The 16,697-nt window shown below is 38.8% G+C and overlaps 1 protein-coding gene across 11 annotated transcripts in view; it reads left to right on the top strand.

The window, feature by feature from the left end:
* DDR2 (discoidin domain receptor tyrosine kinase 2) overlaps window positions 1-15,389 on the top strand; it is a 162,085-nt gene extending 146,696 nt beyond the window's left edge. For all 11 annotated transcript variants that reach the window (XM_085022557.1, XM_021089500.2, XM_021089494.2 and 8 more), the window contains 4 exons: window positions 1,758-1,949; window positions 2,647-2,881; window positions 5,447-5,596; window positions 8,463-15,389. In XM_085022557.1, coding sequence (XP_084878683.1) covers window positions 1,758-1,949; window positions 2,647-2,881; window positions 5,447-5,596; window positions 8,463-8,597 — 712 coding nt within the window. In that variant the 3' untranslated portion in view covers window positions 8,598-15,389. The remainder of the gene's footprint in view (window positions 1-1,757; window positions 1,950-2,646; window positions 2,882-5,446; window positions 5,597-8,462) is intronic.
* The last annotated feature ends 1,308 nt before the right edge of the window (window positions 15,390-16,697 follow it).

Raw genomic sequence — 16,697 nt, 5'->3', positions numbered from 1 at the left:
GTTATTATGCACAGACATACCCCCAAAGGTCCTCACCTCTTCTTGCAAACTTCTCACAATTGCATACATCTTTCCTGCTAAGCTCCTTCCTTTCTCCTTTTTTTCTGCATGTCTATTTACTTTCTCATCTCTTTTTTTCTCTTTTATGCTCCTTTTCTTCTATGTTCAGCAACTCCCCAAATGAGAAGCTGCCTCTTCTTGGAAAAGTATCCATGGACCTCAAAGCAAAAGGATCCACAGTCTTTTAGCAGTTTTCCAAACTGGCTAATAATCTCTTGGATCCTTTACTACATAAATTGCAGTTTCCAGCCATACTCCGTTGTCTGACAGCCTTTCCATAACAGTAATGGTGAGTTAATCCTCACCCAGAGAGGCATGCTGGTGGTATGTGTCTCAGAGAAATCTGCATATCTGCGTAACATATGCATTTCTCCATTTACGTTGGCTTGATTTGTCTCACTGATATTCACAGTGAGAGAAAGTTTATGATTCCTATTCCTCAAATTATCATCAATGCCAAGAATGCTTGATAGGGTTTCATTAAAAGTCTTGCCATTGACAGGATGTGGAATGAAGAAGAAAGAAAGGCAAGGAAACAGAACTGTGAAGGTTTTTGGAATTTTAACTGTGAGCATTTCAATCTTAAGAATACTGGTATGAATGAAAACTGACACCCTCTGGGTCCCTTAGAGAGAGAGAATATTTCTAATGTTAATCTTAGCACATGATTAGAGAGGGCAGCAGGAAGAAAGGACAGATCTATGTGGTGTGACAAAGCCTCTGCCCATTTTTTTTTTTTTTTTGATGAGGTTTGGGGTCGTACCCTTGCCATTCCAATTGAACAATGATGAACGGCTTACAGTCTGGGCCCCCCCGAGCCATGGACCCCCCCTGGCTTGAGGTTGAAGAGGGCATGAAAAAGGAGAGGTGCTACATCAGGACCACATTGATTTCAAGGATTTTATATTGATATAGTATGACTTCCAGTCCAGGATTCCTAGAAAATGCACAGGAGACTTATAATGGGTATGCTCCAATTGTTTTGAGAATGCAAGCTAGTGGTCTCACTAATCCAAATAGTGCAACTGGGAAGGTCATAGCCCACATTGTAACTCAAGGGTGACTGTCATCATCTCCTCAAACAGTTATTAGTTTTTCCCAAATGAGTACTTCTTTTGAAATGACCCCACATTTTAAGCATGAATTTTAAGCAGCATTTTGAACTGGCTATTAAATATGTGTTGTGACTGACTGCTGGTTCACTCTGCATTAAGAGAAGTCAATATGAGAAAACTGAAAATTATCAGATAAACCAGAAGGTGGTTACTCACTTTATAAAAAGACTCTGCTTTGTTTATAGAGTAACTCCAGGGCTTTTTAAAAAAGGTAAATATCCCAGGGCACTTAAAATATGATTTCCAAAGTTTTTATTTTTAAGGCTAGTTAGCTGCATATATTCGATTTTGCAAATATTAATCATTTTCCATGTGGCAGGCCTTTTGTTGGATACTGGGGATGCAGATGTGAATGTTATGGGTCATGGTCCCCCCAAATTACAGTTGAATAAGGATGCATTATATTTCAGGATGAGTAGAATGAGAGTTTCCAGGTACTAATTTCTCTATCCTCTCAAAGGTTACCCAAAGGGAAATAAGAATTTGTATAATGGGCAGGACTAGACTTTGCTATGTCTTCTTCCCCCTCTTGATTCTAACTCTATGCACCTCTGAATTTATCCGTATCTGTGTCCTCCAAAGGAATGATTTTCTTAAGGAGATAAAGATCATGTCCCGGCTCAAGGACCCAAACATCATCCGTCTCTTAGCTGTGTGCATCACTGATGATCCACTCTGTATGATCACTGAGTACATGGAAAATGGAGATCTCAACCAGTTTCTTTCCCGCCACGAGCCCCCCAATTCTTCTTCTAGCAGTGTACCCACTGTCAGGTAAATATACCAGGTCTTCCATCTCTTCTCTGTGTCCATGAAACTAATCAAGGATCTGAAGGTGGGAAGCAGTGGGCCTTAAAGTTCATCCGTGTTCTGGGATGGTGGGGGGAGGTTAGTGTGCAGGTAATAATGGAGCAGGTGCCCTTTGGGGGAAAGCAGAGAGATTCATGAAGAATAGAGAAGGGTTCCCTGCTATCTACCACACAGAACTCTACCCAATATTCTTTGATAATCTTATGTGGGAAAAGAGTCTTGAAAAAGAATGGATGTGTGATCATGGATAACTGAATCACTTTGTTGTGCAACAGAAATTATCACGACATTGTAAATCAACCATACTTCAATAAAAAAATAATAAGAAAAAAAAAACCAACAGTTCCTGTTGTGGCTCAGTGATAATGAACCTAACTATTATCCATGAGGACATGGGTTTGATCCTGGCCTCACTCAGTGGGTTAAGGATCCAGTGTTGCTGTGAGCTGTGGTGTAGGCAGCAGCTACAGCTCTAATTCGACCCCTACCCTAGGAGGCCCTAAAAAGACAAAAAAAAAAAAAAAAAAAGGAGAAAGAAAAAAATAGAGAAGGGATGTTGAAGTTGAAACCCCACTGAGTTGGTACCAACTATGGAGTGTAAACTTTTCACAGCTTCGTCTTTCCAATAGGCTACTTTCTCTCTTCTTTTCTATTTCTTCAGCTATGCCAACCTGAAGTTTATGGCTACCCAGATTGCATCTGGCATGAAGTACCTTTCCTCTCTAAATTTTGTTCATCGAGACCTGGCCACACGAAACTGCTTAGTGGGTAAGAACTATACCATCAAGATAGCTGACTTTGGAATGAGCAGAAACCTGTACAGTGGTGACTACTACCGGATCCAGGGCCGGGCAGTGCTGCCGATCCGCTGGATGTCTTGGGAGAGCATCTTGCTGGTGAGTGTCCTGCGTGTTTGAGCTCTGCCCCAAAAATTGGCATGCAGGCAGGTGTACATGGCATGTAGGGACACACCTGAGACAGCAGGAGACACAATAAATAGACTTTGATATTTTCTCTGACTCAAGATGATTTACTTTGTGTACTAATTATTATTTTTAAACTTCCCTATTTCTGCTGATAAAATGTAACTTGCTTACTAGAGAAAATCTGGAAGGAGGAATTTCTGTTATGGCTCAGTGGAAACAATCTGACTAGTATCCATGAGGACACAGGTTCAATCCCTGGCCTTGCTCAGTGGGTTAAGGGCACAGCTTTGCCATGAGCTGTGGTGTAGGTCAGGTCCTACATTGCTGTGGCTGTGGTCTAGGCCAACAGCTACAGCTCTGATTTGACCGCTAGCCTGGGAACCTCCATATGCAGCCAGTGCAGCCCTAAAAAGAGAAAAAGAAAATCTGGGGGGAAAGTTAAAAATATACACATAATGATAAGAGATTTAGTACCATTTTTTTTTCTCTTGGCCTTTCTGATTGATCAATTAATTTAGAGTATTAAAATATTGTCACTTAAATAACTTTATTTATTTTGGCCACATCCACAGTATGGATGTGCCAAAAGTTCCAGGGCAGTGAATGAACACAGACCACAACAGCAACACAAGTCTCTGCAGTGACAATGCCAGATCCTTAACTCACTGTGCCACAAGGGTACTCCTCATTGGAATTGTTATCCACACAGAAAATTTTTCTTCTAATACAGAAAGTTTATTGATTTCATAACCATGTTTATAATTAATTATTTGGATTGATCCCTTTATTTTAATGGTTATCACCATTTACTTTTTAAGTTCCTCATTCTTTGCTTTCTAATTTTTATTCTGCTCTTGGTGTTCTGGACCATGAATGAATAATCGAGATATGTCTTCTGACCGAGCTTATTGGAGACAATTTATCATTGATTTTATACCACTTAGCTGAATTATAGAATTATTAGACTTTAAACTTTTACTTTCTACAATGCTATATACATGTGGTTTTGCTTTTGTCATTTAATATTGCAGAGAAAAGCTGAGAGCTAGATTTGTTCATTTCTTATTAATCTGTTTATTTCTTATTGATATTCTTATAGGATTCATTAATTAATTTTAAAGTGAAAAAAAGTATAGTTATCCCCCTCTTCTCACGAAGATGACCATTATTAATAGTAATATTTTAGTATATTCTTTTGAGGAGTTTTTTATACATGTATTTCTCTGAATATATAAATTATATTACATATTAGGAAGATACTATGCACATGCAACACATGCAATTCTCTAGCATTGGCATCTCCTATGTCAGTAGTTACTCTTCACAAACGTGATTTTTTTTTTTTTTTTTTTGGCTGCACCTGCAGCATACAGAAATTCCCAGGCCAGGGATCTAATTGTACCCAGGCAGTGGTCTGAGCCACAGCAATGACAGTGCCAGATACTTAATTTGCTGAGCCACCAGGGAATTCCAAAAACATGATTTTAATGGCTGCATAATATTCCATTGTGTGGATATATCCTATAATTTAATGATGTCACTATAATTTGATATTTAAGTATTTTTCAATTTCCTATAATTATGACTAATGCTGTGCTATACATCAGTTCATATAAATCCTTATAAAGATCTTTATTCTCTATATAAGTGAAACACATGTTTTACCTATTTTTTATGTGATTATTAAGCATTGCCCCCTTTGAAGGTATTGTGCGATGTTATAAACAACTGAGTTTCAGGGAGTTCCCTTGTGGCACAGTAGATCAAGGACCTGGTGTTGTCATTGCTGAGGCTTGGGTTGCTGCTGTGGCATGGGTTTGATCCCTGGCCTGGGAACTTCCACATATCATGGTGTGGCAAAAAAAGATGATATTCAGAAGATTTTGGTCTAAATCTCAGTTTTTCCATTACTAATGGTCTTCTTAACCAGAGAATTTTAATAGACATCTCTTGTGTCACCTTTGTGATCTGAAAAATGAGGATAAATAATGTCATTATACTTCAGTGTTGTATTTACTGAGTACATGCAAGTATTTAATGCATGTTGATTGCATCTGAAGTTCATTGCTGTTACTCACAGTTTGTCCTGCAAGACTATGGCAGTCACTGAACAGGGACTACTCCAGGCACTTAAACTAGATTCCTATATCTCTAACATAGAAACCATTGGCTTCTCATTCTAAATTTGCTTTTCTCAGGGGTATTTTCCTGAGGCTCCTGTAGATACCAGAGTCCACCTTCAAACACTCAGTGGGAGAGTCAGATAGTTTACAGCTATGTCGTTTTGAGCCCTTGACTCTCATCTCCAAGAAAAGTGGATGTCAGCTGAGATGCTGAGGATGAGAGAAGGGTCTGTAGCTTGGCATGGAAACAACAGCATGATGTCATTTCTACATCCCCTGTGCATATCTTGACAGTTCCAATATTCCCTGCCCTGGGCAGTGAAAGGGACCTAACTCCAGATTATGAAACTCTAACCTGCTCTTGTTGTGCACAGATTATTCTGATTTTATCTTCTTTTCCATGCTTAAACAGGGCAAATTCACCACAGCAAGTGATGTGTGGGCCTTTGGGGTGACCCTGTGGGAGATGTTCACTTTTTGCCAGGAACAGCCCTATTCCCAGCTGTCAGACGAACAGGTCATCGAGAATACTGGAGAGTTCTTCAGAGACCAAGGGAGGCAGGTGAGAACTTGGGGGTGGAGTGATGTGGCCTTGGGTGCTCTTGGAGGAGAATGAAAAGTTCTGACTGAACAGGATAGGCCTGAGCTGGAAGATGGGCTACCTGGATGACAGTCATTTCTCACTAATTATCCAGATAGTGTCAAAGACCAAAAACTTTTGTCAATAAATATCCAGGTGATACGAAAGACCAACGTCCTCCTTAGGCATCCATACACTAGGTTTCTCCCCAACTCAAAGATACCAGAAAATCAAGCCCTGTCTCTCCTGTTGAATCTATTTCTTGATCTAGACTGTGTGGTTTGTCTTCCTGGTTGAAAAACATAAAAACAAAAACATAAGCTTAAAAGTGAATAAGGAATTTATTTGTTATAGGTTTGGTTTAAACTGTCTAGCAATGTTTCTAGACTTACATGTCCAGGGACCATCAGGTGCATCCTAGCCTTGCTGATCCTGGAAGGCACCTCTGGGCCCAGCTTTTGTGGCCTCTGTAGACTCAAGAAAAGCCGCACTTCCAAGCTTAGAAGGGTGTCAGTTCCTAGACAAGATACTCCAAGATTCCTTTGGGTCGCTCCGTTTTTAAAGTTCCCGTGAGATATGGGATTGAAAGCTTGCTGGTGGCTGGAGCACTGAGCCCCCGTGTGGCCTGACTCAGCACATACTTGGAGTGTGGCATTTCAGGCAGGAAAATAACAGTTGGAAAGAGGGAGAAGGCTATTGTAGAAAATTAAAAGTGGATCCTCTGTGTTTTAAACAGATCAAAGCAAGCAAAAGATAAGGGAATGACTAGAGATAGTGAGATATGTAGGTTAAAAGGGGGGGGGTTCCCTTAAATTTAATTGCTACTCTATAGATATTTTGGTAACAGGAGACCTAAATTATCTATCTTGGTTATGAGATAATTGCTTTCTTACTGTGGCAAAGAACAAATTTACTCATTTGCGCATGAGATAAGAGAGTGGACCAAGGAAAATGCTTTTTTTTTCTCCTGGGTTAATATATCATGGCCATCTGGTTGACATATTAGAAGTCTCATGGCTAATTAAAGGTGTGTTCAATTAGAAAATATAATTCTATTCAGCATAACAATGATTTTAATTTTAGTAGGTATTGGAATTAAAGGAAAGGAGGGAGAGATTTTAGTTTCCCTCATCTTATTATTTAATGTCTGAACTTCTACATGGAGAAAAAAAATTACATGAGGCAACAATGGAGTATCAAACACTCACCAAAGAAAGGCATGCTTTTCTCTCCCCTCTATATCCCCTGTCTTTTTTGCATTACAAATACTCTTGATCTTATATAGCTTTTATTTAGCACTAAAAAGTCACACAAATGTTATGTGTTCAATTTCATAACAAAATACTGTTTCATCATTTAATGCAAATTTAATTTCTAATAATCTCTGGGATTTAATTTTTCTTATTTATTTTTAAACACTCAGTTTAAAAAGGTCCATCATTTTCACTTTCACTAAATATGAGTAGTGGACCAAATATATTTCGACCAACCATCAAATAGCTGAGCAGTAAAGCCAAATATTTGATGGAAGCCAAGGCCAAAGCTAAATATTACCATTATATCGGAGTTAGCCTCTCACCTATAAGCAGAAGTTTAAATTTTTGATAAAAATTATTTAACATATAAACTTATTAAACATAATTTATTAAACTTGTATTTTATTATAATTTATAAAATTTAATTATTTCACATTTTACTATTAACATTTCAGTATTCAAATTTTTAAAATTCAACATTAGAAGAGAGACAAGTAATTTCTCAGCATTATCAGCTGCTAGGTAGATTTTATGATCTCTAGACTGTACATGTGTGATCTAATTCATTTTAAAATGTCACAGTTCATGTCGCCAACTTGTTGAAAATAAAAAATAGAATGCAGGCATACCCGCTGTGGCTCAGCAGTAATAAACCCAACTGCTATCCATGAGGATGTGGGTTTGATCCCTGGCTTTGCTCAGTGGGTTAAGGATCTTGTGTTGCCATGACCTGTGGTGTAGGTTGCAGATGCAGCTTGGATCCTCTGTTGCAGTGCCTGTGGCATAAGCCATGCAGCTCTGATTCTACCCCTAGCCTGGGAACTTCCATATGTCACAGGTATGGCCCTAAAAAGCAAAATATATATAATGCAGGAGAAAACTTTAGAAGATTCTAAAAGGAATATACTTAAGGTTCATAGCTTAAGCTAATCTTAAATCCTTTGTATTTTCCTTTGAAAATACTTCAAAATCTTTAATAATAATTTCAATATTAAAAAAATATATTTGACATTTTTGTCTTTAGTTTATTTTGACAAACTATAAAGAATTCCCAAATAGCACTTTTCTTGAAAGGTCGTGGTCTCAATGGATTAAATAATTAAAAATTAAATACAGGTTTTAAGTTTATTTTGTTTAATGTTATAAAAGTTAAATTTTTACAAATGTAATAAGGATTATTATGAAACATAACTTCAGTTATTTGGCAAGTCTGCACAACTTTGAAAAGCACAAATAATTTAAATTATTTATTATTTCAATTTTATTAATATCTGTTGGCTCAAAAGAGATATATTTTTTTCTAAAATTATCTAATGAGCCCCCAAGAAAGGCCTTTATTTTTTGCATGATGGTAAGGACCACAGAATATCCTATCAGGAAATTCCCCTCCAGAGAACTGGAAAAGAGGAAGGGGATGGGAAAAGGATGGCTATGATTTTGAATTCTCACGAATAGGAGGAATAGACACCTCACTCAGTCAGTTATCAAGTCCAAGAAAGTGGGGAGAGTACAAATGAAATTGCGATGCAACTAATCTTCCTTGCCACCTCCTTCTTAATGGTCTCTCTTTTTGTTCATTTTTGTTTCCAAAGACTTACCTCCCTCAGCCTGCCATTTGCCCTGACTCTGTGTATAAGCTGATGCTCAGCTGCTGGAGAAGAGACACCAAGCACCGTCCCTCTTTCCAGGAAATCCACCTTCTACTTCTTCAGCAAGGGGACGAGTGATGCTGTCAATATCTGGTGACATTCCGATGGCCCAGGTCCTCCTCACAAGACCTACCACTCACCCAAGCCTAAGCCACTCCATCTGGACATTGAATGGACCTGAGAGACACAGGCCTGTTTGCCTTTATCTCTCTCTGTCCCTCATCTCCCTCCACTCCACTCCACTCCCCTACTCTCTAACCCCTGACACATATATACTTTTTTTTTTACATTAAAGAACTATAAAAGAAAAAAAAAAGCCTAGGGCAGATAAAACCTAGTAAAGAACTTACTTGATATACTAGAAGTGTTGTTTAACAAAGGCTAGATCATTTAGATAATTTATAAAGGTTAAATATGCTCGTGTTTATAAATGTGCAGATGCTACAATATTTTTTCCATATTACCTTTTAAAAATGGTTTCAGAAAGAAAAACTTGAAGAATACTAATGTCTTAGGAAGCGTGCGATTAGGCTTAGGAAAACACTTGCTAAGTGTGGAGAAGCCAATGAAATGGTATTAAGTAACTAATCACAGATGGTTTAGTTTCCTAATTTGGCTCCTAGACATGTCCTAAACCCTGCATTTTCCTCTCCTGGCAATGTAAATGTTACTTGCTTGAAAAACTCCAGCTTCTTGGAATGAGTGTTTTGTTCCTTTATGCACAAGGATCGGAGTTGAGGTCTAATTGCATAGGAAATACAGAGGATGTACACAGGAAAGAATATCTACTTCAAGGCTATATGAACAGGAATTGTCATTTGCAAAAAATAGTACCTCGTGCATGGAAGTATTCTTGAATAGAGAATGGACACAGGAAAAGAAGCCTGTGGAAGGCAGATAACATGTTGCTATTCATTTCTGCAGGAGGTCCTCCTATTATCTTGTTCAGACATTTTCAGGTGTATGTTTTGGTGAGAGAGCCTGATTTTGAGTCGGTACAAGCTGTTGTTTTGATATTTTGATCCTAGGCCCTTTGGTTCATCTTCTCCAAATCTTCCAGCTCTTTTAATGGATGAATCCCCAGTGGGATCCATGGGCCAGGGGTTGGATTTCTCAGGCATAAATATGAAGGCTATGTATAATAGGGAATAGATGTGTACTAAGTGTTTCTGAAGTGTTGGACTGAGGACCAATGAGGGGAAGTTACAGGGAGGTTGATTTCTACACGTTATGAAGGAAAACATAACCAGAAACTGAACATACAAGGATGAACGGGCTGCTGCCAGAAGTGGGAAGTTCTTTGTCACTGAAGAGGTTCAGATACAGGCTGAATAGCTGGACAAGAAAGATGTAGGCTTTCAAACACAAGTTGTTGTGGCAGGTGATGTTTAATGTCCCTCTACCCATAAGAGACCTTGAGAGGTGCAGGTAGGGCATGATGGAGGAGGCATCCATTGCTCCTGCTTCGTGTTCATGCTCTTGCCTTGGAGATGGTATGACCAGCAGAAAAGGAAGCCTGAGGCTCTGGCTTCAGAATCCATGGGCACTGATAACACTGTCAAATAAGAGTTCCCTTAGAATGGATTCTGAGCTTTCATACTCCACTAACCCTCAGATGCCACAGGAAGAAGGGACCCTCAATTTCTGCTGAGGAGAAACAAGAAAAGATTACAAAATAAGTTTGCAAAGTTAGGAGAAATAGTCTCAACTACTTGCGTCTGTTTCTGTTGCCTTCACCCCGTCTGCTTTACACACAGTCTCTCAGGAACTCGAGTGTTTCCCCTTGTCCAGACTTTAGGATTTCTCCAGGCCATGGCAGAAGCATAAATCCCCAACCCTCAAGATTCATTTTGCAGGTCATCTTCCTTCCCCTAGCAAATACCCTTTTCCCATGGTTGTCTTATGACTCTGGTCTTTAGTGTCTCCCAGGACTAACTGAGAGCATCACTTTGGGAACTCTGAGGCTATTTTGGCCTCAAGCAGGTGTATCATCTTGGACAAGTCCCTTTACCTCCCTGGATTTGGAGCCAACAGGATGAGATGGCCTTGAAGTGTCTTCCAGTTCTGATACCCGTGGTGCTTCTTGGATAAGTGGGTCTATAAGTGATTTAGACTCAGTTATCTGGATGGCTCCTGCTCTGAAAATTGGGGTCAGCAAAAGAAATCATGTGGGGAAGTTATTATGGTAGCAGTAATAGTAACACCTATTTAGTGCTTTAAAGTTTGCCATGTATTTCCATATACATTATCTCATTTGAAATATGTAGGGCCAGACATGTTTTATTATGGCTCATAACTGCTATACTCTCTATACTCTCAAGATCAGAGTTAACTTCATGTATTATCCAGAGTTCTCAGGAGAAACAGAACTAATTAAAATATATATGTTGTGTGTGTATATATATGTATATATATGCACACACATGTACACATATACAAACACGTATATATATGAATGATTTATTATAAGGAATTGATTGGTTTACACAGTTATGGAGGCTGAAAAGTCCCAGTCTGCCATCTGCAAACTGGGGACCCAAGAAAGCTGGAGGTGGTATAGTTCTGAGAACCAGAGGGCCAACGGGATAAGTCCCAGTTGAAGACAGGAGAAGACTGATATGTCAGCTGGAGCAGTCAGGCAGAAAGGGCGAATTCCCCGTCCTTTTTTTCTTCTATTCTGGCCCTCATCAGATTGGAGAGGGCAATTTGCTTTTACTCAGCTCGCCAACTCAAATGTTGATCTCATCCGGAAACATCCTCACAGAAACACCCAGAAATAATGTGAAATCTGGGCGCCACATGTCCCAGTCAAGTCGACACATTAAAGTCCCTCATCACATATCACTGGAATTAAAGGGACTTAAAATAAGAGCTAATTCTCCTTTACCCACATACCTCTGGCAAGGCTACATCCAGCCCAGGCCATGATTTCCTATGTGGCAGGAGGAAAGACGTAATTTCCCCTTTCTTTGCCTGACATCTCTCCACTTACTTCTTTTTATAAATCTGCCTCCATACACTGCATTTCATGACCCCATTAAAAAAAATCATATTTAAAAATGAACTTAGTATGTCTGCATTTTCCTGGCCTTGAGTCATAGTCTATTTCAAGTGGCTGGCAAATATGTATTGTCCTGTACAGTTATCCTTTTCTGGGGGTGAGGAAGGGTCCATTTTCCAGCACTAAGACTTTTGTATCACAGACACGGGTTTGGCTTCTCCCTTGGTCATACCCACGGAGTTTAGCAGCACAAAACTAAGACATCCAACGGAATGCATGGCGAAGGTTTAGTACCTAGGACTTAAAAGTAGCTGGAGTCTAAATTAGAAGAATGAAGCCAGGAATTATGTAGAAAAGGAGATAGGAAAAGGAATGAAAAACTGTGGGACTTTGTTACCTTTCTAGGAAGTTATCCTTTTCCTTGATAAACATGAAAGATTTTATGTCCAGACTGTGGTTTTGAGTAGTCAGATTTAAGTTTATCCTTTTGCTGGCTAATATGCTGATAGCTAAGTCCAAATCTTGATGTGCTGTCCAGACACATAAGTGCTCAAAAAAGATGTGGAGTAGAAAGAGGCACCCAGCAGAGAAATGTGGTTTCAAGGCTATGGAAGATCTCTCGCAAGTGTACAAGGCTGTATAGCAAAAGGCATTGTATGGAAGTAGAGTAATGGATGAATAAATGAATATTCATGTGACTGGATGGGGAGGCAAGTGGGGTTTAGAAAGAAGGCTACGTAATAAGTGGTAACAGAGTGCATGAGAAGGACTAGAGAGGTCTGGGCAAGCAAGATAGACATGGGGTTGTGGTTGAGAATACATTCTGAAGCCTGAAAGCTGATCTGTCTGAAGACAGAGCTGAGAGAAGATAGAAAAAGTAAGTGCCTTAAGGATAAAAGATCTACGAATAAGGAGAAAGAAGAAATTCTGGAAGATAGAGATTAAAAAAATATTTACTAAAAAATGAAAAGTCAGATGCAGCATATGATATGGAAAGAAGTTAGTTATTCCGGGTTTTAGAGAGGTTGAAATCCATCATGAAAATATAAGCAACCATCTGAAATGACCTGTTGATCTCAGAGGAAATGGGAAAGGGTGGCAGTCTGAACAAACGTGTGTTCCTGACCACTTCAAATGCTGGGGTTTAATGATGATAAGAAGAAATCCACTCTTTGTCTGAACTGGACCTGGTTTTCTAAGTACTGCTTTGGAAATGAAGACCAAGAGAAGCGAAATTTATGGTAGTGTGTGAGGATTTGTGTTCCCTTTCTTTGTTTCTGTTAATGAAATCCATTTTAAATTCATTATTGCTGTGCCCAGAAAGGCCACAGAGAAACAGTGGAACAATGGGGTTAAGTTAGACTAGACTAAGTCTTGGTTGACATCTGCTCCAAGAGCTACATGCCATGTTGGAACCATGTGTTTTTCCAGTTCCATCCAGATATCCCACAAGAAAGCCATGATGTGGGGTTAAACCATATGTTTTGAGTAGAGGCAAACAGAATAAGGGGGGTATCTGAAAGCAGGAAAGATATGAAGATGATCCAAGGAAAGAGTCTAAAACAGAATAGCATCTGTTTTGCTCAAAACTACAAAAAAATGAAGAAAATTACAGTTAAGGCTTAGATTACTCCCAATATATAGCTATTAAACCTTTGATCCTAAATCGAGTTTATTGACCTGGAACTTGCCATCTTAGTCTTTTCAGTAAGACCTCTGACCTCTGGCATGGCACATGGTAGATGCCTGGAAGATGCAGATCCAGATCTGTGCTGAAATTTCCTCCTGAATTAAAACTTAACATTTTCATAGAAGTAGATGAATGTCTTTCCCACTTGGCAAATGTAGAGAGACTGGAATGGTTAATGGTTATTGGATTTCTGGCATTTTGAGTCCTCTGCTATGATTAACGGCATTGCTTAGCAATAGACATGTGGTGGGTAACTGTTTAGTTGCTGTATCCTTTTTTTTTTTCCCCCAACTTATTTTGAAATACTTTAAGACTCACAAGAAGCTGTAAAAATAGTACAGAGTGGCCTTACCCTAACACCAAGCTTTCCTATTGATAACATCTTACACAACCATAGTCTATTTTCAAAACCTGAAAATTGACATTGGTATAATGCTATTACCTAAACTACAGATCTTATTCAGATTTCACTAGTTCATCACATGTACACATTTCCTTTCTGGATACGTTTAACCCTTGCTGGTTTGTGGCCTTGCTTGAATGCATCAGAAAAGACATTATCTGGATCCAGTTCTATAAAATCCTAAAAACAATATAACAAGTTAATCTATTTTTTTAAATCAATGTACAGTATCCTGCCTAGACCATTGCCACGTTTTCTGACTAGTTTAGCTGTTCAAAATCTGAAACAATCCAAGAACAGCTTAGAAAAATCAGGCAACACAAAGGACAGTAAGACTTACCCATAGCTTGCTAGCTAGAGACTAAGGTATAGGAGGAACTTATAGGTGGTTTCTGCAGTTCCTACAGTTGGTTTTGTGTGGTGGCAAGGAGAGGACTTTAGAATAAGTATTTTGGTCAAGAGCTGAGTAGCATTTCATTAATGGCACCAGAGGTAGCTTGTGGAAGGAATGGAGTACAGTTGGCATAAACCCCTAGTGTGTAATAAAGCACACTTCTCAGAATAGTAGAGAAGTTTCATTTGCCTAAATATCTATTCTTAAACGGAATAACAGCCATATTGGATTGAATTAAATGCAAACACAGTAGCAATCTAGCCTCAGGGATTGGGGCTAGGGATGGGGTGGGGAGTTGAAACTCTGGTTTTGTGGATTACAGCTTTGAGTTTTGTGATGGCATTTTGAAGCTGCCCTGTTTAAGGGTCACAAAATTTTACCTGTCTTCAGCTCTGCATACCCCATGTCCTGTAAACTTCCTAACACATAATGAGCACATGATAAATATTTGCTGAATGTTGTTTTTTGAATGAATAAAAGGTAGCTGCAGAAACTTGACATCTGGCATAACAGGGGTGAATTTAGGGAGACTTGCTTTGCTATAATGTAGAGGGTTTATTTTCATAATGAGGAAAATAAGGGAAAAGTGCCCAGACTTGTACCTAGTGAGGTGATCTTGCATTTGTATATTTACTGATGATGAAATTTATGTATGGAAATGCCTTCTTTGCGGTATTTATATAGAAATGCAAGGTAATTCTCTACAGGACTCATCATCAAGAACTGGCAGAGACTCTGGCCCCAGACCCAGCTCACTTGTATCAAGATTTTTAGTTTGTCCCATAAACACCTTGTCAACAACTTCATGGGCCTTCAATGGAGAAAGATGGGAGCCCCAAGCTAGTCTGTTCTTACCCACATTCACAACTGCATGTAAAGGAAGAATTTGCAAAGAGACTTGAGGGAAAGCATGAAGGGTTAAGGGGATCACTTACAGTGAAAAATAGTTTTTTTTTAAAAAAGCCTTCAAAATAATGGAAAATTGAGCAGATTCCTTCAAAGGCACCAAGGGTTTATAATCTAGCCTATTTATTTTATGTCCTTTACTATTCATGATATTCTATTCTACCCCATTGTCTGGTAACATTTTCTGTGGTTGAGTTTCTGAAGCAATGTGGTGCACACTTCCTATGAGAAGGAAACATCTGGGCTTTATTACACAGGCTTTGGAGGGTGATGTGTCTTGTTAAGGGGTAAATGCAAACTGATTTAATTTCTGCTTAAAACTATCCTAGTCATTCCAAAATAGAATGCATAAAAATTCTCTGTATTAGAAAAAGAAACAAGATACCAATTGTATATTGTCTTTTCTTTATTTATTCTCTGTAAGTCTGTCAGATGATAAATTGTAAATAACAATGATTAAAGAAATATGCTACTGATGGATCCTTCTTTCTGTGAAAATAGGTTCTGGGCTTTGTTACTCTCCCTCTTTACATCCTTTTTGGGGGAAGTGATGGAGCATGGGAACAGAGTTGTGGGGTGGATGTGCTGTGGATGCCTGTTTGTTGAGGGATATAATACAGAGGGTTGTTTACATAGTCCTCTCACATATCAGTTGCCTGTTTCTTAGAAGAAAATCATCCAGGCCCCTGGCATATCCAGACACACTAGAGATTGGGATTTTATGTTTTCACATTGATCTAGTTCTAGGAAATCTAGTCCAGAATTGGGACTCCTTTATTGCTGTTGTTACAAAGTTGTCTTGTTACAGAGAAATCCCTTCTAAATTCAAATATGGTCTGTTTCAAGACTTCCCATGACTACAAAAAACAGCAAACAAAACAAAACAACTATGAACAACCAGAAGACAGAATCAGTCTTCAGAATAGAAAGAGTAGGAAATGACATGTATTTTACCTGGTCCCTGAAGAAGACATTTATATTTTATTTTATTTTTTTAATTTTTTAAATTATTATTATTATTTGCTTTCTAGGGCCACCCCCACAGCATATGGAGGTTCCCAGGCTAGGGGTCTAATTGGAGCTATAGCTGCCAGCCTTTGCCACAGCCATAGCAACGCCAGATCTGAGCCGCATCTGTGACCTACACCACAGCTCATGGCAACGGCAGATCCTTAACCCACTGAGCGAGGCCAGAGATTGAACACGCAACCTCGTGGTTCCTAGTTGGATTCGTTTCCTCTGTGCCACAACAGGAACTCCTATACTTTTAATATTCTAAGTAATATGAAATTTTTTTTTAGTGACCGTATGTTGGATAAGGGAATGGATATAAATCCCAAGAGAATAACCAGAGGACTCCTGAATGTCCTTTTGCCCCCAGAATGTCTAGTTTGATTCCAAGACTAAAAGCCAAGGGGTCTGTGTAGTAGGAGTGGGGTTGGGAATAAAGGGGAAAAAAAATAAACAGGAACAACAGAGATGTTCAGAGGTACATTTCTTTTGTCAACAATTATTGCCAAAATTTAAAGATGACTCACTTGGGATGAGCATTTCCATCCATATGTGGTAAACTGTAGATATATATCATGCATATATCTGAAAATATAATTTGTTACTGAGGACAGAGCAGATTATGTCTGCTCTTTTACATTTTACCTAATAACTTGAAGGACTCCACATTTTTTTAAGTGCTGAGGGTTAGTATACTGATTTATCTACATTTATAAGTTTATATTCACTTTGTATTTGAAAAAGAAACGTACGAGTGTTCCCCTTGTGGCTCA

The sequence above is a fragment of the Sus scrofa genome, chromosome 4, assembly GCF_054392235.1.
Source record: "Sus scrofa isolate SSC_HxYL_T2T_F1_AM1 chromosome 4, Sscrofa_HxYL_maternal_Yorkshire_Landrace_v2.0, whole genome shotgun sequence".
NCBI classification, from domain to species: domain Eukaryota; kingdom Metazoa; phylum Chordata; class Mammalia; order Artiodactyla; family Suidae; genus Sus; species Sus scrofa.
The sequence above is the reverse complement of the archived record's forward strand: the minus strand, read 5'-3'. Positions and strand labels throughout refer to the sequence as shown.